The following is a 27,590-nucleotide window of genomic DNA, read 5'->3' on the forward strand; positions in this document are numbered from 1 at the left end:
GGGCAGGGGGCACCAACAGCACCAGCCCTGCTTCTGAACAGGCGGCTTCAGCCAGCAGTGGGGACCCAGAGCCGCGGACTGCGCCTTCCAGCCCCGGCAGTGGCCTCTGTATTGAAGCGGACAAAAATAGCATTTTAGAAGTCTTAAAGTTCCAAAAAAAATTTCTTCACTAAAAAAATTTCTGAGAGTATTTTTGTCCTAAAAGCCATCAACCACTTTCTTTTGGGGGGAAGTGGTTAAAGAATAGAGTTAAAAAATTCCTAATTCAAAAGAAGGTAGGGGACCTGCCTGGTGACCCAGTGCTTACACCTCAGCACTTCGAAGGCAGGGCCGAGCGTTCCGTCCGTGGTCAGGGCACAGAGCGCGCGCGAGCTGGCCGAGCTGCTGGGTGCGGGTCAATCAGGACGCCAGGGACGAGGCGCGTGGGAGGCACAGGCCGAAGGTGCAGGAGGAAGGCACCGTCTAAGATGGTGGACGGGAAACCCAGTCTGTCTGTCACTGCGTACGTAGTGAGGGACTAAGCGTCCTGGCTAGAAGACGGAGGCTGTCGGAGTCTGTGGGAAACGGCGCTCAGCTTTGGTGCTTTGTTCACGAGCAGCACACCCAGAACGTAAGACGCGAGGGAGTGGAAAAAAGGCCAGCAAAAAACGCTTAGAGTACCAGTGTCATCCAAACACTTCAAACTGAAAATAATTACCAGGGGCAAAAGGGCCCAGTGCTGGGAGAGGAGAGGAGCAGCAGCAGAAAGGGGCGCAGCTTAGCGTTCACGTCTGATGGAACAGCCTCAACGTGAGCAGAGGGCCACCATCTGTCCGAAGTGTCGCTGTCGCTGGCTTTTACGCAGCTCTTTTCGTTAATCCATGTGAAGCAGACAAAAAGGAAATAGTTTTGAACACACAGTAGGAGTTGGCGAACATTTCTTGTAAAGGGCTAGGTGGTGGTGGAATGGTGCTCAGTCATGTCTGACTCTACGACCCCAGGGACTGCAGCCCACCAGGCTCCTCTGTCCATGGGGCTTCTTAAGCAAGAGTACTGGAGTGGGTAGCAGGTTCCTCTTCCAGGGGATTTTCCCCAGCCAGGGATCAAACCGCAGTCTCCTGCATGGCGGGCGGATTCTTTACCCCTGAGCGACTGGGGAAGCCCATAAAGGGCCGGCTAGGAAGTGTGTTCAGCCTCGTGAGGCTCTACAGTTTCCGTCGTGGCTGCGGAACTCTGCCCTTTAAGGAAGCTCAGGGCAGGATGCGTGTCAGCAGATGCCCAGGCCGGGTTTGCCACCCATCCCCCACCGGCACTTATGGTCTCCATCTGTTGGGCGTTTGTTATAGAACCTTCCACTCAACAATTAGAAAATGCATTTTATTGTCGAATAAACACTGGCATGTAACACACACACACCCCCTCGTGTTCAAGCAGAAAGTGAAACTCTCTTTACTTTCTGCTTGAACATATTTTAAATTACCTGACTCATGGGACATGTTCTCTGACTGCAGAACAGTTAAGCTGGGAATGAAAGATAAACAGCACAGAGAAAAATTTCCTAAAGAAGACACAAAAGAACTAAAGTCATGAAGAGACTGACAAACAGAATCTCTTATTCTATCAAGTGATGAACGATGAAAAGAGGAAAACAGGCTGTAAGCACGGAGACTTCACAGTACATGAGACAGTCCAATCCAGGAGATATTATCGTGGGGGGAGAAGGTGTCTTTGAAAAGATGAAGCAACCCAATAAACGGGCAAAAGAGATGCTTAGGTATTTCACAGAAGAGGAAATAAGTGTGGACAGTAAACGTGAAAGGACGCTGCATCTTGTTAGTGGTGAGAAAAATGGGAATTAAGACCACAGAGCTGTTTTTTCCTTTTCCTTTTTTAACAAAAATGAACTCTGACAGTGCTGAGGTTTGGTGAGGAGGGGGGCACGCTGATGTGATGGCCGGGGGCCACAATGCAGACTGGTCCCTTCAGGAGGTGGGGGCTCTCTGCTAGTGTGGCAACGTGCCCCAGGGCTCCACCCCGCTCGTGGGGCTCTGGTGCCCTCCATCTGACTGCTCCCTTGTCTGTCGAGGTGGCCAGAATCTGGGCCGCCGCTGCAGCCTCTGCAGACACCTCAACCCCTCTAGCTTACCTCCCACATGCCATGTGGATGTCCTAGGTTCCCACATGTGCCAATTCAGGAAGCACTTTGCTAGAGAGACTGCCCCGCGGTCCCCGGGAGACGAGTAGGAGAGTAAAACAGCAGCATTTTGTAATAGCCTGAAGCCCGAAAAAATGCACATCTTCATTAGCTCGGAGTGGAGGCCGCGCGGTGTAGTCATGCAGTAAATAATGTGGACCCAGGCCTCATGTGTCCAGGTAATATTAATAGGTGCATCTCATAAGGCTGAGGGGAGAAACGCGCAGGAAAATACGCCGTGTGGCCATTCTGTATGAGGTTCAAAGAGAAGCAAAGTAGGGCAGTGTCGTTTAGCACCACTGTGGGGTGTAACTCTAAGGGGAAAACCAGGGAAAGTGGGACAATCCAGAGTAGCTGGGGCCAGAGGGGCGGGAGGGGAGCTGCAGTGGCCGGAAGGCAGACGGGAAGCCTTCCTTTTCTTGCAGGTTGGGTGGGGGAGGAGATGGTGTTGGTTTTATTGTTAGTCCAAGTTGTAAATGCTTCTGTGTGTGTGACGTCTGTGATCAGGAAACCCAGCACCAAGGTGATGTCATCTCCCGAAGTCCAGTGGGCTGTCCACTGTGCCCCAGGGCCACCTCCAGAGGGTTGTCTTAAACTCGTCTTCATCAGTTAGGAATTGCATTTGACCAGACATTGCATTTGACAGTGACTGAGCCCAGGACAGGGAGATTCTCTTTCATGTCCAGAGGGAGTCGGTTCAGGGCCAGTGGGGACACTTTCCTGGTCCCCAGGGACCCTGGCTTCTCCAGGGCCAGCCCCACCGTTGTAGTTCGTGCCTTCCATCCCCAGGGTCACCTCCAGGTGCAGGGTGACGGCAGAGCTACTGCCGCCACATCTTCCTTTAAGGCGGGAGGAAGGAAGGGAGCGGGGAGGGGAGACGGTGTCCCTGCAGACCCTGTCCTGGAAGATGACATGCCCTCGTCTTTTGTTGATGGAACTTAGCAGGCCCCATGTGTTTGTCACTCGGTCACGTCAGACTCTCTGCGACCCCATGGACTGTGCCCCACCAGGCCCCTCTGTCCACGGGATCTCCAGGCAAGAGTACTGGAGTGGGTTGTCGTCCCTTTCTCCAGGGGATCTTCCCAACCCAGGGACTGAACCCAGGTCTGCTGCACTGCAGGTGCATTCTTTGCCACCCCAGCTACTAGGGAAGCCCGAGGAGGCCCTGCCTGCCTGCACGGGAGGCCAGAAGGCGCAGTCTGTGCCTGCTGGACGCATCATCGCCATCCCCATTGAGAGGAAAACAGGACAGAATGGGTGTTGAAATACAGTGATGGAGCGTCTTGCACACTCACACATTTAGACACTAAGACACTTCCCAATAAGCATCAAAAAAGACACTTTAACGTGAATTAGAACTGAAGCGTGATGAGAGTGCAGCTTACGGATGCAGCCGTGATGTTTAGAGGAGGGGGGCCTGGCTGTAAGCACTGCCCTCGAAGAAAATGTAGAGTGAAGAGTGATGTGCTCTGTGCTTTCAGAGCTGGGTTAGAAAAGGACACAACAAATTCAAAGAAGCAATATAGAGCAGAGAGTAAAGACAGGCGTATACCGGCAGTGCGGAGGGCCACCCGAGCGAAGAGCAGGTTCTCTGGAAAGACTAAGAAACAGTAAAAACTGGGCAGACTGGGGAAAGCTAAAGATGATACACGTAAGCGATACACTATAAAGCTTTATGCCGGTAAAGTTGAAAGCTTCGTTGAAATGGGCAATCTCCTACACAGAGATAACCTACCCAGACTTACTGAAGGATAGAAAGCCTGAATGGACTTACCACCTTAAAAGAAATGGCTTGAGTAGTTTGAAGATGTCCCCAACCAAAACCAAAGTAAAATAAAAAAAAGTAAGACCTAGAAGGTTGTACAGGCCAATTCTACCTGATGTTCAATGAGAAGATTTATTTCAATATTTTACATCAGAATATGCCAGAAAACAGGAAAAGAAGACACGTTTTTTTCCTATACAACAAATATAACCTTTATGTAAAAACCAGAGAGCCAGAACATTATAAAAGTTATCAGCCAAATTCACTTATGAATGTGGATACGAAAACTAAACCCAGACCAGAAATGTATACCAAACCATCCTGATGGTTTGATGGATCTCGAGAAGGCTAAGGTAATTTAACATTTGCGATGCCGGCTGGTAGGTTGATGCTGGCTGTTGGCAGGAGGCCCCAGCTCTCCGTAGGCTGACGGAGAGTCCTTACGGCGTGGCAGCTGACTTTAACCCCGGCATGTGATCTGAGCGTGCAAGGCACAAGCTGTAGTGTCACACGGCGTGGTGCAGATGAAATATGTGCTTTTCAGAGATACTTACTCTGTATGTATAGAATATCCCAGCCATACTTAATCTATGAAAAAATACACACATAGGAATTATGACCCCAGGTCAGCATAGCTCTTCTCTCTGGCTGGAGGAAGAATTCTCACCCATGTCTAGAATGTCCTTTGCAGGGGGCATGTGTTTCTGTTCTTCACAGTCTTTCAGGCGCCTGCAGTGTTTCCTTGTTATCCATGAGAGTGAGTAGCAGACAGACTAGGAAGCCTGTGCGCAGACAGCTTTTCCACAGTGTTTGGCTGAGAAGGAGGGTTGAGGGAGGCGCCTGTGGCTTGCGGGTGTGGGTGGAGGCAGGGCTGGGAGCCCAGAGCGTGTGGGGTGCCGGGGCAGGGCCCACTGTCAGGGAGCTAGGGGAGGTCTGCTCACCCCCGATCCTGGTCGTATAGCAACGCACGTTCATCTTAAAGACTTCGAACCGCTCTTGAAAATACAGAGAGGAAAGGTCATTGAGACCCGAGCTCCCGTTAGACTACCATGATGAACCGTTTTCCTTTCTACAGAAGAGGATATGAAGCACATCCAAGGGCTTCCCTGGTGGCTCAGAGGCAAAGAACCCGCCTGCCAGTGCAAGAGACGCAGGCTCAACCCCTGACCCCGGGGGCCCCCAGGCCAGGGAGCGGCAAGCCCGCGCAGCACGGCTGCCGAGCCTGAGCCCGGGCGCCCGGCAGCCGCAGCGGCTGAACCCGGCACACGCGCGCGTGGATGCTCTGCAGCTAGAGGGAGCCAGCCCCCAGCAGTGAGGGCCCGGCGCAGAGCAAAGAGAGGGAGAGAAAATAGGTGACAAACCGAAGACCGTCGCCAACAAAGCCGCGTCTGTGCAGCCGAACCAGTCGTTATAAAGCACCGTGGCCCCGCCTTCCTGGTCCTCGGCGGGCTGGCCGGGGTCTCTGCCGGAGGTGCGCCCACATCCCGACTCTGTGACGGTCGTGCTTTGCTTTTCTCCAGATGGCCCGGTTTTGCCTCAGTGTGAACTTTGTGAGCTAAATCAGAGGGTGTGCGGGCTTTCGTGTCTCCTTTCAGCCTGCTTGCGAGCTTCAGGCAGGCGCTTGTGGGCGCCACGCGCACTGACCGCGGGTGCTCCGCCTGCGGCGGGCGCCGCGCTCCCACCGTGGGTCCCGCTGCACTGAGCGTGGGAGCGCCGTGCGCTCTGATTGTGGGGCCCGCTGTGGGCCAGTCCCTGCTCAGCTCAGGTCTCAGGCTGTTACGAGGCACACCGTTGTCGTCATCACCTGGATTTGGGGTGTGCTTGTCGGGTCACTCCTGGGGGAGACCGCCTGTCTGTCCCTGCTGGCTCTTCCTCGGTGCCGCCTCCTGCTGAGCAGGCACTGGTTGCCCTGGAAAAGCCAAGGCCTTGGAGCTGAGGCTGCAGCTCGGGGTCCCTTGGACCCGCCCTGCACCCCAGCCGGTCATGTGAAGTTGGTTAGAACTCTCTCCTTCTCCCCTCCCTCTTTTTATTGATGCCCAGACACCTCTCCCCACTGCCCCTTGGGGAGCACCACCCACTCCTGGGGAGGAGGTTAGACTGGGCACGGTTGTTGGGCTCATCCAGAATTCTGGCTGCAGTCTGCCCTCTGGCCCCAGCGACCCTCATCCACGTGCAGAATGCACGCAGCTCATCTCCCGGTCCCCAGATCTCACCCCCTTACAGTATCAGGTCAAGTCCAAACCTCATCATCCTAGTAGCCTCAGTCAGGTGTGGAGGAGGCCCCTGGGTTTAGTCCATTAAGTACAGCCCTGAGGGTGGAGGGGCACAGTCCTTCCCCCATGGACCCGGGGTACAAGGACGAGTTACCCGTCCCGCTCCCAGCAGCCAGTGGTAGGACAGATGCAGGATAACGTCACGGGTGTTCGAGTTGAAAGGGGAAAACAGACGGTGGGGAGGAGTCGCTGGTGCAAGGCAGCATTCCGCTCCTCGGGGCTGTAGGACTGAAACTGCCCTGTTTTGTTTCATTTCTTCCTTTTCCTTGCTAACTGTTGACCAGCGCCCACTCTCAGCTCCTTTTCCTGTGCCCCCTCCCATCCGAGCGAGGGAGCCTTGTCCAGACCCTCTCTTCTGTGGCCAGCCAGAGAACATTCTTCTTGGAGGTCGCTCGCATGTTGGGTTGGGTCCGCCGAATAATCTCTGTTTCTCCAGATCAGCTGCTCAGGAGCTTTATGATACCTGCAGGATCTCTCCTGCCCATGAGGCTACTCCTGGAGAGACCCCAGGGGCAGAGGTCACGGGCATCTTAGAGTTCTGCTCCCACATGGCCTTGCATAGTTACCCTGTGTGCCCATGCTGCTGATCTATGTAAACATGTCCCTGTGTGGGATTTTCATTAAGTTTTTTTAAAGAAACAGGGTCACGTACTTATTTTTCTGAATTTAAAGATTTATTGCTTTACTCTCGGTCACGCGGGGTCGTCTTGCTGCACGTGGGCTTTCTCTGGTCGCCGCGAGCAGGGGCTGCCCTGCGTGCTGGTTGCAGCCTTCCCGTTGCGGAGGCTTCTCGCTGCAGAGCTCGGCTGCAGGCGTGTGGGCTTCAGCAGTGGCAGAGCAGGGCTCGCAGGCTCTCGAGTGCGGCTCAGTAGCTGTGGCCCACGGGGCTTTGCTGTTACGTGCCAGGTGGAAACTTCCCAGGCCAGGGATCAACCCCTTGACCCCTGCGTTGACAGGCCGATTCTCAACCACTAGCCCACCAAGGAAGACCTCTGTATCTTGTCTTAGCAAATTCCTTTTGAAAATCTTCGCATGTCATCTGTTATCATTTTAATTCATTCATTTTAGGGCTTATGGAATACTCCAGAGTCAGAACATTGGTCAGAACATTGTGTATATTTTAATTTTTTTTTTTTTTTTTTACTGATGAATCATTTAAGGAAAATCTTGCAGTAGGTATTCCTGTATGTACTGTATTTCACCACATAAAAGATGCTATTGATCGTAAGAACACCAGTACCTCCTTACCGCTAACATAGAAAATACTACAAGGTCAACAAGGACACAGTGCCTCATATTATTATTTATTTGCGCACAGGTGCCCTTTTCTGGGCCTCAGGAACATTGCTGGGCTTCCCTGGGTGGCTCGGTGGTAAAGAATCCCTCTGCCAGAGACACAGGTTTGATCCCTGGTCCAGGAGGATCCCACATGTGGGGCAGCTAAGCCCGTGTGCTCCGAGCCCGTGTGCCCCCGAGCCTGTGCTCCGCAACAAGAGAAGCCACTGCAATGAGAAGCCCGAGCACCGGAACTACAGGGCGGCTCTCACTTTCACAGCTGGAGCAGAATCCGGGCAGCAGGGAGTACCCAGCACAGCCAAAAAGAAACAAAAATGAAAAGAAGCAAAAAGCATCGCTGAGCCCATGCCTCTTCGGAGCACTTCACTGTTATCCTGGGATTGTCTCTCGGCCTCAACACAAAGTTCTGCACGTTTGTGCTCGGCAACCAGAACTCATCCATTCTTCAGGGGGTTCCTAAGTGACTGGAATGGTGCCCAATCTGGCCCCCCAGGAGCAACAGGCAGCTCTCACACGACAGCTGCTGCCTGGGACTTCCGTGTGCACGCAGGGTGCATTCAGAGATGTGAACGTGTGTCTCGGAATTGAGGAAACGTACACCAGATGTGTGTGCATTCATTCGCTCCTTGGTTCGCTAGGTAGAAAAGCATGTGCATTTAAAAGCTTGTTTTCACCAGTTACGTCCGTGAGCAGGTAAAGCGAGACTTTCTCATCACTAATTAAAATCAACAAAGCAAACCACGGAAGCCAAAACAGCCCGTCGCTGCCCTCGCCTTCCCCACTTCCCAGCTGGCCCTGCCCAGAGGGAACCAGGTTCGGCTGTGAACTCTGGTCCTTGTTGGCATTTAATCCCACAGCTTACAGTAACGCACGTGTCCCACTACCGCTGGGTGAGAATGCCACTCTGCTCACTCTCGCTCATGTAAAGTATCAGCCCCTCAGCCCTGTCCGCTCCAGAATCTAAATAAGTTTGTTTAGATTTGTGATCAGTGTTTACATTCTTAGGGCCAGAGACAGTGTTTGACAGCTGAGGACCTTTTCTTCTTGTCCAGCTTCTGTTTTCTTTGAAATTAACTGCTGTCATTGTTATTTGTTTGCCCTTTTCCCTTGGTACTTTTCACTCACTCAGGATTCCTCGGTCCTCTGCCGGTATCTCTTCTCAAGATACTCAGGTGTGTGTGGGTTTTATCCAGTTGGGAGCGGCTGCTCTCCAGCCCGCTCTCACTGCCCCTCCTTGGTGTCTCTGCAGAAGGGACCCCCACCCTACCCCATCTCCCGTCCCCTTCTTCCTGGTTGTAGGTTTACACCTGGCTTCGGTGGACTGGCTTCTCCAGTGGCCTCCTGAGAGTGTCCATGGGAAGTGAAGTTGCTTAAAAGATCTTTTTTCTACCTTAATGCTTGATTAATAGTGTAGCTGGATGTAGAGTTTTAGATGAAACTACTTTCTTTCCTAGCATTTTGGAGGCCTCTGTTGCACGTCTTCTAACTCTCCCTCCGGGAGAAGCTGTGACACGTGGTTCTCGCTCCTCTGGACTTAATCCCCGCCTTCTCCCCTGGAAACACAGTGTCTCCCCCCAGCCTCCTGCCACAGGCGCAGCGTGCGTCTGCGTCCTCTGTGTCAGGCTTCTTTTTTTAATGTAAAAACGATGGCTGTGTCAGTCATCCTGCGCCGTCTGTCAGTCACTCAGTGGTGTCCCCCTCTCCAAGACCCCATGCAGGTAGCCAGTTAGGCTCCTCTGTCCATGGGGCTTTCCAGGTTAGGATACTGGAGAGGGTTGCCACTTCCTACTCCAGCATCAGTTATCATATTTGTTTATAAAGTCCATGTTCTCATTTTCTGAAGGTTATTAAAATTTTCTGTTTGTGGATTTTGGCCCTTTATGCATTTTTAATCTCTGCTGTGTTTAGCGACTTTTAATGGGCATTTCACCCTAAAAACGCACGTTCTCTGAAGGACCACCCCGGTCCTCGGATCGCCCCTGCCGGGCCTGCTCTTACCCGGGCTCGGTGCCTCCCGGGCGGCCGTCTTCCCGTGATGTGTTCTCTCCTAGCTTCTGTTTTGTCTGCTCGCTCGATTTTCACAGTGGTTTCCCCTCCTGGCTTCCGGCCTGCGTGCAGGTGGGCAGCCGTGCAGGCGTCTGGAGGCGTGGCCTCGGGGCAAGGAGGCCTCCCCTCGCGGAGCAGCGGAGCCGGTGCCGAGCTCGGCCTCGGAGTGCCGTCCCCGGCTGAGCGCCGCCGGTGGGCGAGCCCCTCCCGTGGGTCGTCGAGGCCTGGGGCGCGGCTGGGCGGGTGCTGTGTTTACCAGGGTCCCTCCAGGGAGGGCTCGAGGAGTCTCCGGGGAATCCGACGGGGCCTTCGGTTTCAGCTGAAGAAAAATCCGGCCTCTGCCGCGCCGATCTGTCTCCGGCACGGCTCTGGGAGGCCCGTCTCCATCTGTGACGGGCTGACAAGTGGCCGAAGCATTTGATCTGCTCAGTTACCCATTATCTTAATTAGGTTATTAGCCCTCCCGGAGACGCTGCTCTTCCTGATTAAGGCCCTAATTAGGAGGAGGAGGTCTAGGTTTTACCACGGAGATAATACTCCTTGGTACTTTAAGGATGTTCTTTTTTTTAAAAAAAAAAAACAGGTTTTAGATTTGATTAATCTGTTCTTCATCGCCGTTCCGGCTTTTCCCCAGTAGCGGCTCCCGGGCTGAGAGCGCAGGCTCAGTGTCGAGGTGCTGGGGCTGAGCTGCTCCGCGGCAGGTGGGATCTTCCCGGACCAGGGCTCGAACCCTTGTCTCCTGTGCTGGCAGGCGGATTCTTTACCGCTGAGCCGCCAGGGGAGCCCCTCCTCGGTACTTTAAAATGCTTTATTGTTGAAAGTTTGGAAAATAAGACAAAGTATACAGAGAGTAAAAATTGTCTGTGAAATTACCTCCAAAAGAGAATTGCTTTTAACATTTGGTGCCTTTCCTTTTCTTACTATCAAGTTTATTTTCTTGCGTAATTCGAATCAACCTGTGCGCAGAGCTCTTTACGCTTTTTAACTCGGTGTACTCACTTACGCTGTGAGCGTCATGTTTAGCGCTTAGTGGGGTGTGGTCTGCGTGACTGTGTCCTTAGTGAAGCTTCAGAATATTTCCCACTTCTCTCTGTAAGTAATGCTTATGTAAGCATCTTTGATTCTTTTCTGATTATTTCTGGAGGATAGGAACTTAAAGGTGGGATTCAGCGTGGAGAGCTAGAGGCGTTTTTAAATGCAGGCCTGTGTGTGTCTAACAGGACGTGGTTGGTGCCTGCCTCTGCTTGGTTTCGACCTTGGCGACGCCGGGTGGCGCCCCCACGGGCAGTTTCTGCGCGTGCCCATCTCGCCTCGCCTTCGCTCTCATGTGGCTTAGAGTCTCTGCCGACTGGACAGGGAAGCACACTCCTGATGTTAGTTTGTGAGACAGAGTAGATTTTAGACTGTACACAAGCCATCTGTGCTTGACAGTCGGTACCCACCTCCCGTTGCTTTCCTCGTCTTTGTTTTGAAATACTTTCAGCAGAGGACTAGTTCAGGGTAATACAGTGACCTGTTTGTGCACCCGTGACCCAGCTTCAGAAGTGAGACGTCCTGGCTGGGGTGCGGCGGGAGGGGCGGGGCCGTGGCCCGGGGAGGTGTCCTTGGCTCTCCGCCCAGCCCTGGAGAGGAGGCTGGGAGGCGCAGGACGTCTGCGTTTCGCCCGGGACTGGAGCCCCTGGGCTGCTGGCGGGAAGGCGGACATCTGTCAGCTCCTTGGGTGGCGGGCGGAGATTCGTGCTGGGCATGGGGCTGGGGAGAGATGGAGCCGCAGGGTTGGCAGCATCCAACTGCCGGAGCGGCTGGTGTAGGACGCGTCCTCGATGCTGGTTGGAACTCGGGTTACTGCAGCCTGTGGCCGCTTGCAGGGGGCAGGGCCCTCGGTGGGATAGACGTGGGGCTCTGGTGCCCGCCGTGTCTTCCAGGTGCCCTCCGCCCAGACAGGTACGGTGGCAGGTCCTGAAGCTTCGGTCGGGTGTGGGGCTGTTGGAGGCACCCTGTGTGGACCCATAGGTTGGTCCCAAGGCTGAGGAGGGCACGTGGACTCGGCTTGCTGTCCCCCGGGGCCACCCTGAGCGCCACCCTCTCCGTGCCCCTCTCCGGAACTGCTGTCGTGATTTTGTAACGGCTGTCTTCTTGGTTCTCCTCGTAGCATTATCGCCCGTGTATTTCTGCCTGCGAGTTTGGCTTTGCTTGTTTTGAGTTGTGCGCGTGGATTTACGTCTCCTCAGTCATGCTGCTCCCAGCCGTGGCCTGTCCCTCGCGAGTGAGTCTGGGAGCCACGCTGCTGTGAGCATCCTGGTGCCCACGTGTGCAGCCCCTCTGCGGTGTGCGCCTGGTGGGGACTGGCTGGACCCTGAGTGTGTGCATTTTCACTCTACCTGATGAGGCCAGCTTCCTGGTCCACCACCCACTGGCCACCTCAAGAGCGAGGGCTGCTCTTCTGCATTTTCTATGGTCTGATCTTATCCTTATTGATTTGTGAAATGAGAAAAGTGGAAGTTGGTTGTCATGTCCAACTTTTCACGACCCCGTGGACTCTACAGTCCACGGAATTCTCCAGGCCAGAATACTGGAGTCGGGTAGCCGTTCCCTTCTCCAGGGGGTCTTCCCAACCCAGGGATTGAACCCAAGGGTCCTACATTGCTGGCGGATTTTTTCCCGACCCAGGAATCGAAGCAGGGTCTCCTGCACTGCAGGCGGAGTCTTTGCCAGCTGACTGTCCGGGAAGCCCTGTATTGCTCTGTGGGCGTCCTTTACTGTGGCCTCTCGTCTTTGTCAGTGACGCGTGTTGCGATTATTTCCTCCAGATCTGTGAGCTGATGCTCTGAATTCTGCTTGCAGCCTCTTTTGATGAGTAGATCCGTGAACGCGGTTGGATCCTCTCGTCTTTGTCAGCGATGCGTGTTGCGATTATTTCCTCCAGGTCTGTGAGCTGATGCTCTGAATTCTGCTTGCAGCATCTTTTGATGAGCAGATCCGGATTTGTTCGCCCTCTTCTTTACGGTCAGTGTTTTTCTGTTTCAGCTTTTGGGTAAGACATCCTTCCTTGTCTCGGGGGTCATAAAGATGCTCCCCTCGTTCTCTTTGGAGAGCTTTCTGGTCTTGCCTTTCACATGAGGGTCTTTAAAGCCTGATTTAAAGAATGGAAGTAAAACTGGTGTAACAGAGTCCACACTGCTACAGTGCGTTCCGGTGGCGTCAGCGCCTGCTGCGTCGTTTCGGCGAGCTGTGGAGCAGCTGGCTTGGTCATCCTGCTGTTGGTGGAGTTGAGTAAAGGCTCCAGCCTGGGCCCGTGTGCGGTGGCCCTGCCGTGCATGTCCCTGTCGCGTCCACCTCAGAGCGGCCTTGACAGCCAGTGGTAGAGATGCGGCCCCACACTGTCTCCAGCTGCTTGCTGGTTGGCCCCCACGCCGCCCGGCAGCGCGCGCGGCGCTGGCGGTTCCCTTGCCGGGCAGCGTGCGGGAGGCTGGCGGTTCCCTTTCCAGGCAGCGTGCGGGAGGCTGGCGGTTCCCTTGCCGGGCAGCGTGCGGGGCGCTGGCGGTTCCCTTGCCGGGCAGCGTGCGGGAGGCTGGCGGTTCCCTTTCCCGGCAGCGTGCGGGGCGCTGGCGGTTCCCTTTCCGGGCAGCGTGCGGGGCGCTGGCGGTTCCCTTTCCGGGCAGCGTGCGGGGCGCTGGCGGTTCCCTTTCCGGGCAGCGTGCGGGGCGCTGGCGGTTCCCTTTCCAGGCAGCAGTGCGGGAGGCTGGCTGTTCCCTTGCCGGGCAGCGTGCGGGAGGCTGGCGGTTCCCTTTCCGGGCAGCGTGCGCAGTGCTGGCGGTTCCCTTTCCGGGCAGCGTGCGGGAGGCTGGCTGTTCCCTTGCCGGGCAGCGTGCGCAGTGCTGGCGGTTCCCTTGCCGGGCAGCGTGCGGGAGGCTGGCTGTTCCCTTTCCGGGCAGCGTGCGCAGTGCTGGCGGTTCCCTTTCCTCGCTTGCACTTGGTGCTTCTTCCGCTTCGGTTTCCTTCATTTTTGCCAACAGCACTTCGTGGTCTTCAGTGGTGTGGTCTCGCGCAGCTTCTGGAAGGTTTATCCCTTAGTCTTTTCATGTTCCCTGGCGCTGCTGTAAATGGCGCCATTTGTAATGACGTGCCCCTTTTGCTTTGTTTCTGGTATTTGAAAACGATGCTGCATCTCTTTGCTTATGGTGTATAGGCCCCTTGCCGAGCAAGTTCATTTCTTACTTCTAAGAGTTTGCCCATAGATTGTTTTGCGTTTTCTCTGTACACAATCACGTCGTCTGTAACATAATTACAGCTTCCCCTTTCCAGTTCTCCCGCCGCCCGTGTGTGTTTCGGACATGACTATACTGGTCGGGACCCCAGTGCCGCGTGACCGCCGTGGCCGGCAGGCCTTCGGGTGTGCTCCTGCGGGGAGGCAGGCCTGCGCATAGGCTTCTGTTTAGAACTGTGTCTGCCCATGGGAAGATTGAGCCTGGAAAGCCAGGTAGCATATTCTTATCTCACTGCAGTCCCTTGTAGCGTTTATTATAATACGAGAGTGAAATGGAGTTAAATGCAAAGTGCGTGGAATAAGGCCAGCCATGTAGGAGGCAGGTGCTGTCCGGACGATCCTGAGGTCTCTGTTGTACATTTCAAATACCAGAAAGCTTCAGGTTGAGCTCACGGGTTGCTTGGTTGTCGTGGAGCTTCGTCACGCAGCCTTTGCTGACCTAGAAGCAGCATTCCAGTCCAGCGGGCGTGCTGAAGGCAGGTCTGGCTCGGGACTCCGCCACGGCCACGGCCGAGTGTCTCAGCAGCACACCCCCAGCTGTTGTCAGGGCCCTGACGTCGGCTCAGTCAGCCCCGTCTCGGCAGAACTCGCCCGTGCAGGCTCGTTGGCCTCGTCAGCCCCCGTCTCAGTCAGTCCCAGTCCTGCCCCTGCCCTGGTGGTGGGGGTGGCAGCAGGGGCTGCTCCGAGCTGCGTGTCTTGTTTCAGACCCTCCGGCTCCGGGGAGAGAGGCTCACACGGGCCCGGGATCAGACCTGCAGCCTGTCTGCTGTTGGAACGTCCTGACAGGCAGGAAAGGCCTTGTTGTTCTTTCCAGGGCTGCTCTGGAGCCCTGACGACAGCTGCTTCCAGCAGACGTCCCCTCCCCCGTGTCCAGGATTCTCTGCTCTCTCCCGGCAGAGAGGATGGGGATGCCTGGGCCAGCACAGGAACCTCCGTGTGGTGGGGCGTCCCCCTGGCCCGTGCTGCCTGCCCCGGAGCGTCTAATGGGAGACTCGGGTCCCACCCTGCAGTGCTGTGGTGAGAGGAGAGCCCGCTCCTTCCCTGAGCCGCAAGCATCGTGCTTGGAGGACACGCCGCCCCTCTGTCCATCAAGGACCCCTCCCGCAGGCGCGGCCCCCTTCCCCGTCAGAGACGCCCCGTCCAGGAGCGAGGCCGCCCCTGTGTCCTGCCTCCCTCTGTGCGGGCACGCATCCCCGTCCCAGGCTCAGCGAGGAGGGTCTGCTCAGGGGGGCAGAGCTGCCTTGGTTTTGCACGCCACTGGGATGCGTGCGTCAGCCCCGAAAGCCACGACCTCCTCGGAGCTACTGGCTGCCTGGCAATCCCCCCACCTCGGGGCAGCTCAGAGTCCTCACGCAGGAGGGGACCGCGTGGTGTTCACGACTTTTACTTTAAGAAAGTTTTAAAATATAAAGCATAGACAATAACGTACCTGACACCTGGGTACCTCTCTTCCAGAGTTGACCTTGATACTTGAAAAACCTTGTTTATTGAGTTTTTATGAGTGAGTAGATGGCACACACAGCTGCCCGTGAAGCGTGTCCTCGTGTGTACACGTGTGGCGTTCCACGTGTGCTGGCCGGCCCTGGGCTCCCTCCCCCGACCTGTGAGCCGGCTAGTTCTAGAACCTGCTGCGTGCTTCCTGTCTGCTTTTGCAAGCAGCTTGGCGTGTCTGTGGATCCACCTGCGGGCACACGCAGGGGTGCTTCCCGCACGGCTGCCGTGCGGACAGGGTCTCCTGCCCTTGCGCCGCCCCCTGCCTTCGGCCTTTCTGCCTGCTGTCGGTGTGGCTCAGGGCCGGCCTCCCCTGGGCAGCGGCCGTGGCTCCATCCTGCCGGGTGAACGGTCCCCGTGGAGCTCACGGGGGCCCAGTGCCTGTCCTTGCTTGGTGTCTGCATGAGAGGGTCGTCCTGGCTGTGCCCCAGTGGGGTGTGCAGCGTTGGAGTCGGCTTTGCGTGCTGGCCGTGCTGTGTTGGCGGTCCAGTGGCCCTGGCCTCTAGCTGCCCCTGCCTCCACCCCACCCTGCCGTCAACAGCCCTGGCCCTGCCCCCCGGGGGCCCGAGGAGGAGCCCTGGGAGCCAGGCCGGCGGCGCTGTTCCACACTCCAGGCCATTCTGCGCGCGGGCGTTTGAGAGGCCCTGGTGTGGCCTGGGGGCGGGACCCCAGCTGAGGGTCCGGTGGCTGGGAGCTGGCGCCCACGCCCGTCTTGTGCATCCCAGGGGACCCTGGCTCCGGGCGCCCAGGCCTCGTCCTTGTCTGAGAGCGAAGGACGACCCTCTGGGCTCTGTTGCTGCCTGGGAGCCCACTTCTGGAAGGCGGTTCTGGGCGCGTCCCCTATGGAGGGAGGGGGGCCCGGGGCTCAGGCGGCGCCGCCCCAGCCGGGACACAGGGCTGAGGGGGCTGCCTCCTCCATGCCTGCCTCCTGCCCCCACCGCGCCCCTCCCCTGGCTCCCTCACCCGGCTCTGCGGCGGCAGCGGCGGTCCCGGCTGACACTCGCACTGCGGCTGGGCTGAGCAGAGCGGCCTCCCTCCCGCAGCCCCGGCCCCCTGTGGGCTGCAGAGGAGCCGGCTTCCCTCTCCTGCTAAAAGCAGGTCCGTCTCCCTCCCGCTTGGCTGCCAGCTCCTGGTAAGGCCGTGCCCTTGGCCCCGCTTGCCCCCTCCCTTCCCCCGGCAGTGTCTGCTTCTGTTTGGAGTGGTCGTGGGCAGGACGCTGCAGACAGCGGCTGCGGAGGGCGCTCGGAGGGCTCAGAGCGGAAGCCCTGGCTGGCCGGGGATGCGGCTGTGACGGGAGACCAGCCTCGAGTTCTGGGTGGCTTCTCAGCTTTCGTGTGGCTGTACTGTGAAAGAGTGCTTCCCACCCGTAGAGGTCTGTCCAAGGCTTTCCTGGGGGGTGCTGGTGTGTGCATGAGTGGGCACAGCGCACCTCTGACCTGCCGTGCTGGAGGTGGCCTGAGAAGGCGCGGCTGTGCTCTGGGCGGTGGGCTGGGGTGCCGTGGCGAGTTGGTGGCTTCCTTCTTGTGGAATGTGGGGCGGATGAGCGGTTCTCAGCTAACCAGTGCACACACGCTCATGCGGGGTGCCAGGATGGGTCGGGTGGATGGGTTGGGCTTGGAGGTGGGCTTGGCATCCCTCAGGGGGCTGATTGCAGCGTGCCGCCAGGCTCCTGGGGGGTGTTTGGGGTTCAAGATGGCTGGGCTGCCTGGCTCCTGGGGGAGCCCCCAAGGTGCCCAGCCTGCCAGGATGCGGTCAGTGGGCAGAGTCCTGCGGCTCCTTGCAGGCCTGCTGGACGGAGCAGTGACCGGCATGAGGAGTGGCTCCTGAGGCCTGAGCCTGGGCCCTGCTCACCTCGCATGGCTGCTTTTCAGGGATAAACGCCCAAGCCCGGAGGCTGCAGCGGAGCCGTGCCAAGGGAACCCCGGCCCTGGCCGCAGGGGGCGCCCGGAGCCCTCCTCCACCACCGCGGCTGCGCCGCACAGTCAGCGAGACCAGCCTGAGCTCGGCTTCCACCCGGGACCCCGAGGAGCCTGGCCGGGACACCATGCGCTGCTCCCTCTACGAGTCACCCCACCTGCTGCTCCTGCAGGGCTACAGCCAGCAGCACGTGAGCCCTCACCGGGGTGGGGGGCTCTCAGATGGACGGGGGGGCGGGGGGCAGGAGGCTCTCAGATGGACCCGGGGGGCGGGCCTCTCAGACGGACCGGGGTGGCGGGGAGAGCACAGGGCTCTCAGATGGACCTGGGGGTCAGGGGGCTAGGGGCTCTCAGGTGGACACCTCCAGCTGGCCTTAGCTGGGGCCGGGGGCTGTGGTGGCTTTGGTCGGTCCTGGACTCTGGAGGAGAGTAGAGGCTTCCCTGTTCTCTGTTTCTAGAACATTCTCTGGTGCAGGCTGTAGTAGGAGGCAGCAGGGCCCTGGGAGGGACCTCCAGCTCCTCACTAACTGACCCCAGCCAGGGCTCACCTGATCCTGGGCCCCACCCACCTGTTGCTTAGGCCGCTGCCTGCCTGGCTTTGGGGGGGACCTGCCGCCTCCCTGCGGTGGCGGGGTTGGCGGGTCCCAGGGAGTGGTTCCCCTGGGCCAACGCCCCTGCCTCCTGTGGCCTCAAGTGTGTGCAGGGCCGCTCTCAGGTCTCCATTGGAGTCGCCCTGGTGTCTGGGAGTCGGGGTGGCCGCCCAGGGTGGGCAGGCTGGGGGCAGGCCGTGCTCCAGGGTGGGCGCCCCGGCAGCTCAGCTGCCGGGGATGGAGTTGCCGGCGTGGCGGCCAGCTGCTGAGCTCTGGCGTCTGCATTTCAGGACAGCCTGGTGTATGTGCTCAACCGAGAGCGGCACACGGTGGGCCAGAGGACCCCATCCAGCAAGCCCAGCATCAGCCTCTCGGCCCCCGATATCCTTCCCCTGCACTGCACCCTGCGCCGGCGCCAGCCTTCGGGCCAGGGCCCGGCGGGGGCCCAGCTGCTGCTGGAGCCGCTTCCCGGGGCGCCCGTCGCCGTCAACTTCGCGGAGGTGGGCACCCGCCCGGTGGCGCTGCGGCATGGTGACCTGTTGTCCCTGGGCCTCTACTACCTGCTGCTGTTCAAGGACCCGGCGCAGGCCCAGCCGCTGCCCGCCCAGGCCCTGGCCCGCCTCCGGGCTGCGCCGCAGAGCTGCCGGCTGTGCGGCGCCCTGCTGCGGGCCCGCGGCGCCCCCACCCTGGCCCGGCCCGCCCTGCCCAGGCCGAGGCCGCTGCAGCTGGAGTTCGAGCCTGACGTGGAGGACGCGCTGCTGCAGCGGATCGTGACGCTGGTCGAGCCGGGCGGCGATGACCACCAGCTGACGCCTGCCTTCCTCCTCTGCCTCTGCATCCAGCACTCGGCCACCCGCCTCGAGCCGGGCTCCTTTGGGCAGCTGCTGCTCAAGATAGCCCGGCTGATCCGCGAGACCGTCTGGGTCAGTGGTGGGGCCGGGCCGTGCGGGTGGAGGGGCCAGATGCTCAGAAGTCTCGAATCCCACGAGTGACCCTCCTTTCCCGAGTCTGCCCCCTGCCAGACACTGGGTGTAGTCATCCGCCGCTGCTGGATTCCATTCTCACAGCACCCCGACAGCATGGGAGTCCCATGTCCCAGCTGAGAACACTGGGGCAGAGGCCTGCGTCTCCTGAGCCCGAGCCTGACCCTTGGCTTCCCCCCAAAGCTCGTAGCACCGGCCCCGGGGCCCCGCCCCCGAGTGGGCACGGAGCAGGCTTGTGGAGGTGGTGGACCGCTCTCCCGGGGTCCCGGGCTGGGTGGTCCCGAGCTGCTTCCCTGAGGGTGAGAAGTCTCGCATGGGTCTGTCTCGAGCCCCTGAGGCTCCTTTGCTGTCTGTTCTTCTGGGGGCATCAGCAGTCCCTCACCCTGCCGCCACCCAGCGCTCACAAGTCTCCTCAGCTCAGGCGCGGGGAGCGACTAAGAGCCTGCGAGGGGGTCCGTTAGGGCCCGCCGGGCCACCTTCACTAAAGCAGGAGTGGTTTCCTTTTTTATTTGTATGTACGTGTGGCCGTCCCCAAGGCACGTGGGATCTTAGTTCCCAGACCAGGGATCAGAACATGAGCCCCCTGCCGTGGAAGTGAGGGGCCCTAACCACTAGACTGGCAGGAGAGTCCAAGAATGATTTCTTGACTGAAGGGGACAGAAAATGTTGGCTAGACCTGAATCCCTGTGGGCACGTTGAAGTGTATCTGTACAAACGCAAGCCCACGTGCGCCTGCCTGCTGTTCCCGGGGGCTGGCTTTTAAAAACGCGATTAGGAAGCTTCACCATCAGGGAGTTGCTGGAATCCTTACTCTGAGACTTGTCAAAGGTTTGACCTGTCTTTCCTCATCCCTGTCTGGCCGGCTGTTACGTAAGAGAGCTGGGTGCGAAATGTTCCGTCTGTGCTGGGAGGTCAGACCAAACGGGAAGATAGGTTCCGGTGCGGCTCAGAGCAGGTCAGCGGGCACAGGGCGCCCCGGCAGGGAGGCCGCGTGCGCACGTGGGTGGAGCTGCAGCCGGTGGTGGTCTGACTGCGCACAGCCGTGCTGGCCCGTTCGTCTCATCTTGCTTTCTCCGTTTCTGATTGTAGGAGAAAACCAAAGAACTGGCAGAGAAGCAGGCGCAGCTGTAAGTATGGCCCCGTCACTGTGCCCACCCCCGGCCCCTGGTTCCCCCCACCCCCACTGGGGTCTGCTCTGTGCTTCTGTGAACTGCGGTGCTGGAGAAGACTCTTGAGAGTCCCTTGGACTGCAAGGAGATCCAGCCGGCCCGTCCCAAAGTGTCTGTCTCTGGGGGGCTCTCTCCATGTCTGCAGTCACCACCTGCAGAACTGTGTGTCGGGGGAGTGTGTGACACAGAGTGGGCACGACCCTCTCGGAAGCCGCCTCCGTGCTTGCTCCCGTAATGACCGTGTTAATGTGAACCGGCTTCTTCGGGGGAACGGACACCTCCAGGGTCCAGATGGGGCAGCCGGTCTTGGCTCTCCAACCAGCAGCACTGGATCTACTCTCACTCGACGCTGGAGGACTTGGGAAAACCATTTGGCATCGGCGGTAGAGATGAATGGACACTGCAGGGAACCGCCTTCGCAAACATGCCTGAGCCGTGGCTGCCCGCCCCCTGGAGGAGCGCTGCACGCGGCCGCCGCATGTCGGGGGTGCGGGGCTCCTGAGGCCACAAGTCCCACTGCGGTCCGCAGGGGTTTGCCTCATCCCCGTTCACGTGACAACCTGGACAGCATTTAAAAGGCAGAGACATCACTTTGCCGACAAAGGTCCGTCTAGTCAAGGCTATGGTTTTTCCAGTGGTCATGTAGGGATGTGAGAGTTGGACTGTGAAGAAAGCTGAGCGCTGAAGAATTGATGCTTTTGAACTGTGGTGTTGGAGAAGACTCTTGAGAGTCCCTTGGACTGCAAGGAGATCCAACCAGTCTATCCTAAAGGAAATCGGTCCTGAATGTTCACTGGAAGGACTGATGCTGAGGCTGAAGCTCCAATACTTTGGCCACCTGATGCGAAGAACTGACGCGTTGGAAAAGACCCTGATGCTGGGAAAGATTGAAGGCAGGAGGAGAAGGGGATGACAGAGGATGAGACGGTTGGATGGCATCGCTGATGTGAGGGACATGAGTTTGAGCAAGCTCCGGGAGTTGGTGATGGACAGGGAAGCCTGGTGTGCCGCAGTTCATGGGGTCGCAAAGACCCGACTGAGCAACTGAACTGAACTGTTCGTGTGAAAATGTCGAGTGAAGCGGGTCCATTTATAAAGCACATGCCTGCTGTCATGCTTGCGGGGTGCTGTCCACCTGCGGTAGGTCCTGTAAGGGGAGCAGGAGGAAGCGTCATCGCCCCCTCCTTCCTACATTGTTGTTGGGACCTAGAGGGATGGAGCTGGGAGCCGGGGTCTGATCAGCGAGGCTCCCGCTGGGCTGAGATGAACAGAATCGCCCTGGGGCTTGTGGGCATCCAAGCAGCGCTGGCCCGGACGTGGGATTGCTGGGTCATAAAGAAGCTCTGGTTTACTTTTTTGGGGAACCTCCGTGCTTTGTCCCACAGCGGCTGTGCCAGTTTGCATCCCCACTGGCGGTGCGCAGGAGTTGCGGTTTCTCCACGTGCTCTGCGACGCTCACTGGACTGGGTCTTTTTAAAAAAGTGCTGATTTATGTGCTTGGCTGCAGCAGGGCTCAGGCGCTGCACGCGGGGTCCTCGTCGCATCCGGCAGGATCCTTGGTTGAGGCGCACGGATGCCTCGTTGTGTGGGGCTCAGTGGCTCTGCGGCAGGTGGGGGTTAGTTCCCTGACCGGGCATAGAGCCCGCGCCCCCTGCCATGCAGGGCGGGTTCTTGACCGCTGGGCCCCCGCCCCCAGAGGTCCCGTCTGTCTTCCCGCTGCGGGCATCTGGCTGGTGTGAGGTGGCCACGCCCCGTGGTCTGACCTGTGTCTCCCTGGCGCTCAGGGAGGCTGAGGATTTTCCTGCCCCCGCCGTCGGTCTGCTTGGAGACACACCTGTTCACGTTTAGCCCGTCTGTCACCGGGTTATTGGGGCTTTTGCTTCGGGAGTGTGCAGGTCCCTTGTGCGCACTGGAGGCCCGCCCCGTCCAGCAGGCACGCGGGTTGTACATCTCTCCCACCCGTCGGCCGCCTTCTCGTTCTGTGAGCGGTCGCCTCTCCGTTGGTCTGACCCCACTCGTCGGTCTCTGCTCTGTGGCCGGTGCCTTTCTGGCCCTGGCCCCACTCAGGCTCTCCTGGACGGTGGGCCAGGCTGCAGCGCCTCCTTGGGGCCCCAGAGCGCCACCCGGGCTGGCGGGGCACAGACCTCAGCGCCGACCACACCAGGACCCAACACCAGAGCCCCGCTGGTGGCTGTGGCTTAGCCGGTGGATTGTTCCTACGTGGAGGCGTGTCTGTCCCGCTGAGTTCTGGGTGAGACCGAGAAGGGCGATACGTGTGGAAACAAAATGGAGTTGGGTTCTGACAAGCAGATTAATGGGCTTCCCAGGTGGCTCAGTGGTAGAGAACCCCCTGCCAGTGCAGGAGACACGAGGCCTGGGTTCAGTCCCTGGGTCAGGAGGATTCCCTGGAGGACGGCTTGGCCACCCCTCCAGTGTTCTTGCCTGGAGAATCCCGAGGACAGAGGAGCCTGGCGGGCTGCAGTCCATGGGGTCGCACGGAGTCGGACATGACTGAAGCAGCTTTGCCTGCACACACAAACAGATTAATCCTTTTTTAGTGACATAAAGGTCTGTATAGTCAATGCTACGGTTTTTCCAGTAGTCACGTATGGATGTGAGAGTTGGACCATAAAGAAGGCTGAGCACCAAAGAATTGATGCTTTTGAACTGTGGTGTTGAAGACCCTTGAGAGTCTCTGGGACTGCAAGGAGATCAAACCAGTCAATCATAAAGGAGATCAACCCTGAATACTCACTAGAAGGACTGAAGCTGAAGCTCCAGTACTTTGGCCACCTGCTGTGAAAAGCCAGCTCACTGGAAAAGACCCTGATGTTGAGAAAGATTGAAGGCAGGAGGAGAAGAGGACAACAGGATGAGATGGTTGGATGGCATCACCGACTCGATGGACTGGAGTTTGAGCAAAGTCCGGGAGGTGGTGAAGGACAGGGAGGCCTGGCGTGCTGCAGTGCACGGACACAGCCCTGAGCAGCCGAACAGCAACGACGACGCGGCGCTCTCCATTCCTGCGCACAGATGTGCGTGTGGCTCAGGCCAGCGAGGAGGACGGCCGAGAGGAGCCAGAGCAGCAGGAAGGGCGAGGAGAGCTGGGCGTGGGAAGGCGCCGCGGGCCCAGGCCCGCTGCTCAAGGGGGACCCAGCCCTCCTGGCGCTTCCTGCCCGGGCCTGTGGTCTGACCCCCAGCGCCCCCAGCTTGGCGGCCACCGCGACAGCTGGAGTCTGCGAGCTGCTCTGGGCTCCTGGAAGTCCCCCAGGCAGGATGAAGAGCCAGTGTCGGCCCTGTCTTCGCACGATGTCCGCAGCGCCTACCTTGCCCCTGGAATCCCGCCAGTGAGAGCCACAGCTGCGGTCGCCGCGGACAGACCCAGTGTGTCTCCGGGGGGCTTGCTTTGCTTGTCCGAGGATCCCTGCTCGCCTGTGGGAGCCTCGGCAGGTGTGGTCGGACCCAGTGTAGGATGCTCTTGGGACACATGTCTCCCAGCCAAGCTTGCTGCGGGGCAGGAGCCAGACAGAGATGCTGGGGTGCCGCTTACACGAGGGGCCACGGGTGCTGGCGAGGACAGCACGGAAGTTTGTCATAGTGCAGGCCACCTGGGCCCCAGGTCCTGGCTCTGGAGGTGGGGGAGGAAGGGCCCGAGATGGGCGGAAGCCGCCTGGCCACGGAGGCAGGGGGCCCCACAGTGTGCAGTGTCCCCGGGAAGGGAGAGGTGCTGGGTCCCCCTGCCCGGGGGACCGGCCCCCAGGAGAGTGATGGGACCCTGCTCCCTGCCTGGGGGCCCTGCCTGCGGTGCCTCCCCGGCGACTCGAGTGCCTCTGCGCGAGCTGAGTCGTGTGTCAGCGACCTGGGGCCAGTGGTGTTTCCTGATCGTTAAATCTTCCAGTGACCCCTGTGACCCCTCCTCCCGGCCCACTGACTGCCACCATCTTCGGGTCCTGCTGTGCTTAGCCGGCCCTGTCTGCCCGCCCCCCGAGCAGTCACGCCATCGTTCCCTGTTAGCTCCACTGTGAGCTTAGAACGTGGCGCCTCTCTCTGGCTCCTGAGCACCAGGGCTGTGACCCCTGCTGCTTGTCTGATCGGTCGCAGCCCCCTTCCCGTGCAACCTAACTCTGAGAGAAGGCGTGAAGACAGTGAATCCGCCAGAGGCCTTTGCTCTGGGGCCGCAGGCACTCCTCCCATGAGGTTCGTGGGCAACGTGCCTTTCGCTGTCAGGGGTCTGAGTCTTAACTGCCCAGCCCGACGCAGGGTGCTGGCGGGGTGTGGCGGCCCGGGGGTAGCGGAGGGGCGGGCCAGCCTCCCGGTGACCCTGGGTCTCTCTGTCCGGCAGCCCCGAGCCGCCGTCCGCAACCAGCTTCTCCCTGGCCGGCCTGGCCCCCGACCTGCAGCACGTCCTCTTCTGGATGTCCAACTCGGTGGAGCTCCTCTACTTCGTCCAGCAGAGGTGCCCGCTGTACATGCAGAGCCTGGAGGAGGAGCTGGACGTCACAGGTGAGCTGTGTGCCGGCCCCTGCCACGCGGCCCTGCTGAGCTCTGCTGCGGGCACTGCGGGCCCCCGGCCACGGCCCCTCCTACACGCGGCAGAGTTTCAGAGAGGCGTGCTGCCCGCGAGAGCGTGTGATGGGAAACTCGGAGACTGAGGCTCGAAACTGTGTGTTGGAGAGTTGATGAAACTGGCGTGAAGTGCTGAAGACGCTCAGTGAGAAAGGGGCTCCGAGGGGGCCGTCTGGGAGGGCTTCGTGGGGAAGGTGGTGTTCGGCCTGGCTCCGAGGCGTGTGGGGTTTCAGCGGACGTGTGTCTGCCAGGGCTGGGGGCCCTGGCTGGTCCTGGGACGCAGCAGCAGGCTGACACTGGGTCCCTGCGCAGCCCAGCTCCCGCAGCGGAGCTCAGCGGGGCTGCGTGGCAGGGGCCGGCACACAGCTCACCTGTGATGTCCAGCTCCTCCAGGCACACCGCCAGGGCTGCGTGTGCGGGCCGGGCCGCTAGAGCTCGGTTTTGGCCTGGACAGGACCGCGTGTCCCTCACTCCTGCCAGCCTCCCTGGAGCTGCTGCTTCCCAGGGGCATGGCCCCAAGACCCGGCTGCGCAGGGCTGTGGGGAGGCCGGTCGACGGGACAGAATATGCCGTGACTGACCCATTCCTGCTTCCCGGGACGTGGCCCCAGGCTCACAGTTGGCCTGAGGCTCTGGGCCCGATGCCGCTGCCGGGCCTGATGCCAACCGGCCCAGCTCCTGGAGGACAGGCTCGTGGTGGCCGATGGTGTGCGGCGTGGGTAGGCTTCACAGTCCTCTCTGCTCAGCTGGCCGCAGGGAGCCGGCTGTGGAGACAGTTGCGGGGCTGGAGGCCTGGCCGAGCTGAGCCCGTGGGGGCTCAGGCCCTGGGCGGACCCCGCCAGGGCTGGGGAGGTGGGTGCCTCTCCTTCCCGTGGCTGTCTTGGTTCCTGAGGCTCTGGGGGCCGGGGGTCCTGGGCCTGCGTGGACGCGTGGTACGAAGCCGTGGCTCCTTTGTGTCCGCTGGTCTGTGTCTGGGCCCGCCGGCCTGGCGTGCTGCCCATGTCCTCCTTGCGTGGACGCTGTGCGCCTTGCCCGGTGGTTCCTGGGCGCTCTACCCCGCCCTGCCAGGCTGCTGCAGGTCGCCAGCCTGGAGGCAGGTTCCCCGACCGCACCCGACCCCCAGACTCTGGGCGCGGTGTTCACAGGTGAGTCCCACTGGCGCCCCTTCCTATCCGATCATTTCAGACGCTGACCTGCAGAGGGACCCCAAGTCCGGCTGACGTTCATAAAGCGGGAGGCGGGGGTGCTCTGCTCCCTCGGCCGCTGCCTCTGCTCTCAGGAGGGAGTTATTTTCGATCCAAGGCCCAGATGTTGTGTAGCCCAGTCGACGCTGGGAGAGGGGGTCCAGCCTCTGCCCACCCTGGGGACCGGGGCAGCCACAGCAGGGCCTGAGCCCCAGAAACACGGCCTGGGGGCGTGCAGCCTGCAGGGAGCAGGGAGCACCACCGGCCCGGCGCCCAGGGCAGGTTGAGGGTGTGCCGGCCACCTGCCCGCCAGCAGGAAGCGTCTGTGGGAAGAGCGCTAGGGCAGGACGTCTCGTCCTGAGCGCTGGAAAGAGTTTTTCTTCCCCAAACACCCTTTTCTGCTTGAGGCTCTTACCCAGAAGGCCCGTTCACATGGCAGATAAAACATTAGCTCATCTGGGGGTGTTTGTTAGTCATTTAAAGTTCTCCTGTGAGACCTGGAGGCTGTGCTTCAGATCCGAGATGGGAGGGGTGTCCTCAGGGCCCAGGGGTTCAGGACGCAGCTGGGAGCAGCCGAGGCTCCTGGCCCTCCGACAGGCTCGTGGGGGCGTGGGCTTAGTCGGAAGCACCGGCAGAGCCTGCGCTGTGCTGGTGGGGCTTCGGGGGGTTCCTGGGCACCTGCTGGGGGCCACCCCGGGGTTGTGCTCTGTGGGTCCCCAGCTGCCGCTTCTCTGTTGGCTCCTCCCACTGGAGCCCCGGTGCCCACGCAGGGGTGTAGGTCCATCTTCTAAGACTAGCGGGCGGCATCTGAGGCTGCAGGATGCAGGCCTGGGGCCCTCAAATTGCCCCACTGGCTTCTCCCCCGAAGCCCAGTTCAGTTCAGTCACTCAGTCGTGTCTGACTCTTTGCGACCCTATGGCCTGCAGCATGCCAGGCCTCCCTGTCCATCACCGTCTCCTGGAGTCCACCCAAACCTGTGTCCATCGAGTTGGTGATGCCGTCCAGCCATCTCGCTCTCTGTCGTCCCCTTCTCCCACCTTCAGTCTCTCCCAGCATGAGGGTCTTTGCCATTGAGGCAGCTCTTCGTGTCAGGTGGCCAGAGTATTGACGTTTCAGGCCCTCCCGAAGCCCAGGGAGGCTCTCAAATGAGACCTTGCAGGCCAGACTCTGGGATGGGCCCTGGGGGGCCCCGAAGGCTGGCCTCTGGCTTCCTGGTCAGGTGGGTTCTTGGGGCCCAAGCCCTTGATGGCGTGGTCTGCTGGGTGGGTCTCTGATGGACTCACACCGCTTGCTCTCCGTTTGACTGGCGGCCCCAGCCCTGTACTCCCGGGGGCCCGGCTTAGGGCTCAAGTTGATTCCTGGGCCCCTCCCGCCTGAGAGGAGATTCCGGGACGTGAGTTCACGATGTGTGCTAATTAGAAGGCAGTGCAGGGCACACAGTGGGAGGACAGCCGTGCGGGCGGCCTCCTGTCCTTGTAGAGAGATGGGGGCTGAGTGTGCAGACCGGGGTGGGGTCCCGTCTGGTCCGCTCTGCCCCCAGGGCATCATGCGCCCTCGTTTGAAAGGCCGCTCGGGGGCCCCACCCTTTGGGGCCTCTGCTCTTGGGGACCCCATGGCCAGTCTGGCTCTTGGCTCTACCGGAGCCCCTCCTGGGGGGAGTCGCCCAGAACCGCTCACACCCCCACCCTGGCCGCCGCCCAGCCTGGAAGCCCCGCCCACCACTTGCCTGCTGCCCGCTGGACCCGAGTCCCCAGGTGCCGAGGGCCGGGGCCTCTGCCCTGTGCTGGGACAGTGCAGCTCCTGCGGGGCGACTGGGGCGCTGGGGGCTGTGTGGGCTCTTGGAAAACGTCGCTGCTCTCCCGAGTGACGGTC

General features: G+C 59.7%; 1 protein-coding gene across 3 annotated transcripts in view; it reads left to right on the forward strand.

Moving 5' to 3' along the window:
* Positions 1-27,590, forward strand: part of RADIL (Rap associating with DIL domain) — a 121,312-nt gene that overhangs the window by 85,150 nt on the left and 8,572 nt on the right. For all 3 annotated transcript variants that reach the window (XM_042240547.2, XM_027961229.3, XM_042240548.2), the window contains 4 exons: positions 17,183-17,418; positions 18,108-18,740; positions 19,890-19,927; positions 24,312-24,472. In XM_042240547.2, the coding sequence (XP_042096481.1) occupies positions 17,183-17,418; positions 18,108-18,740; positions 19,890-19,927; positions 24,312-24,472 (1,068 nt within the window). The remainder of the gene's footprint in view (positions 1-17,182; positions 17,419-18,107; positions 18,741-19,889; positions 19,928-24,311; positions 24,473-27,590) is intronic.

This window comes from Ovis aries, chromosome 24 (genome assembly GCF_016772045.2).
Source record: "Ovis aries strain OAR_USU_Benz2616 breed Rambouillet chromosome 24, ARS-UI_Ramb_v3.0, whole genome shotgun sequence".
Classification (NCBI taxonomy): domain Eukaryota; kingdom Metazoa; phylum Chordata; class Mammalia; order Artiodactyla; family Bovidae; genus Ovis; species Ovis aries.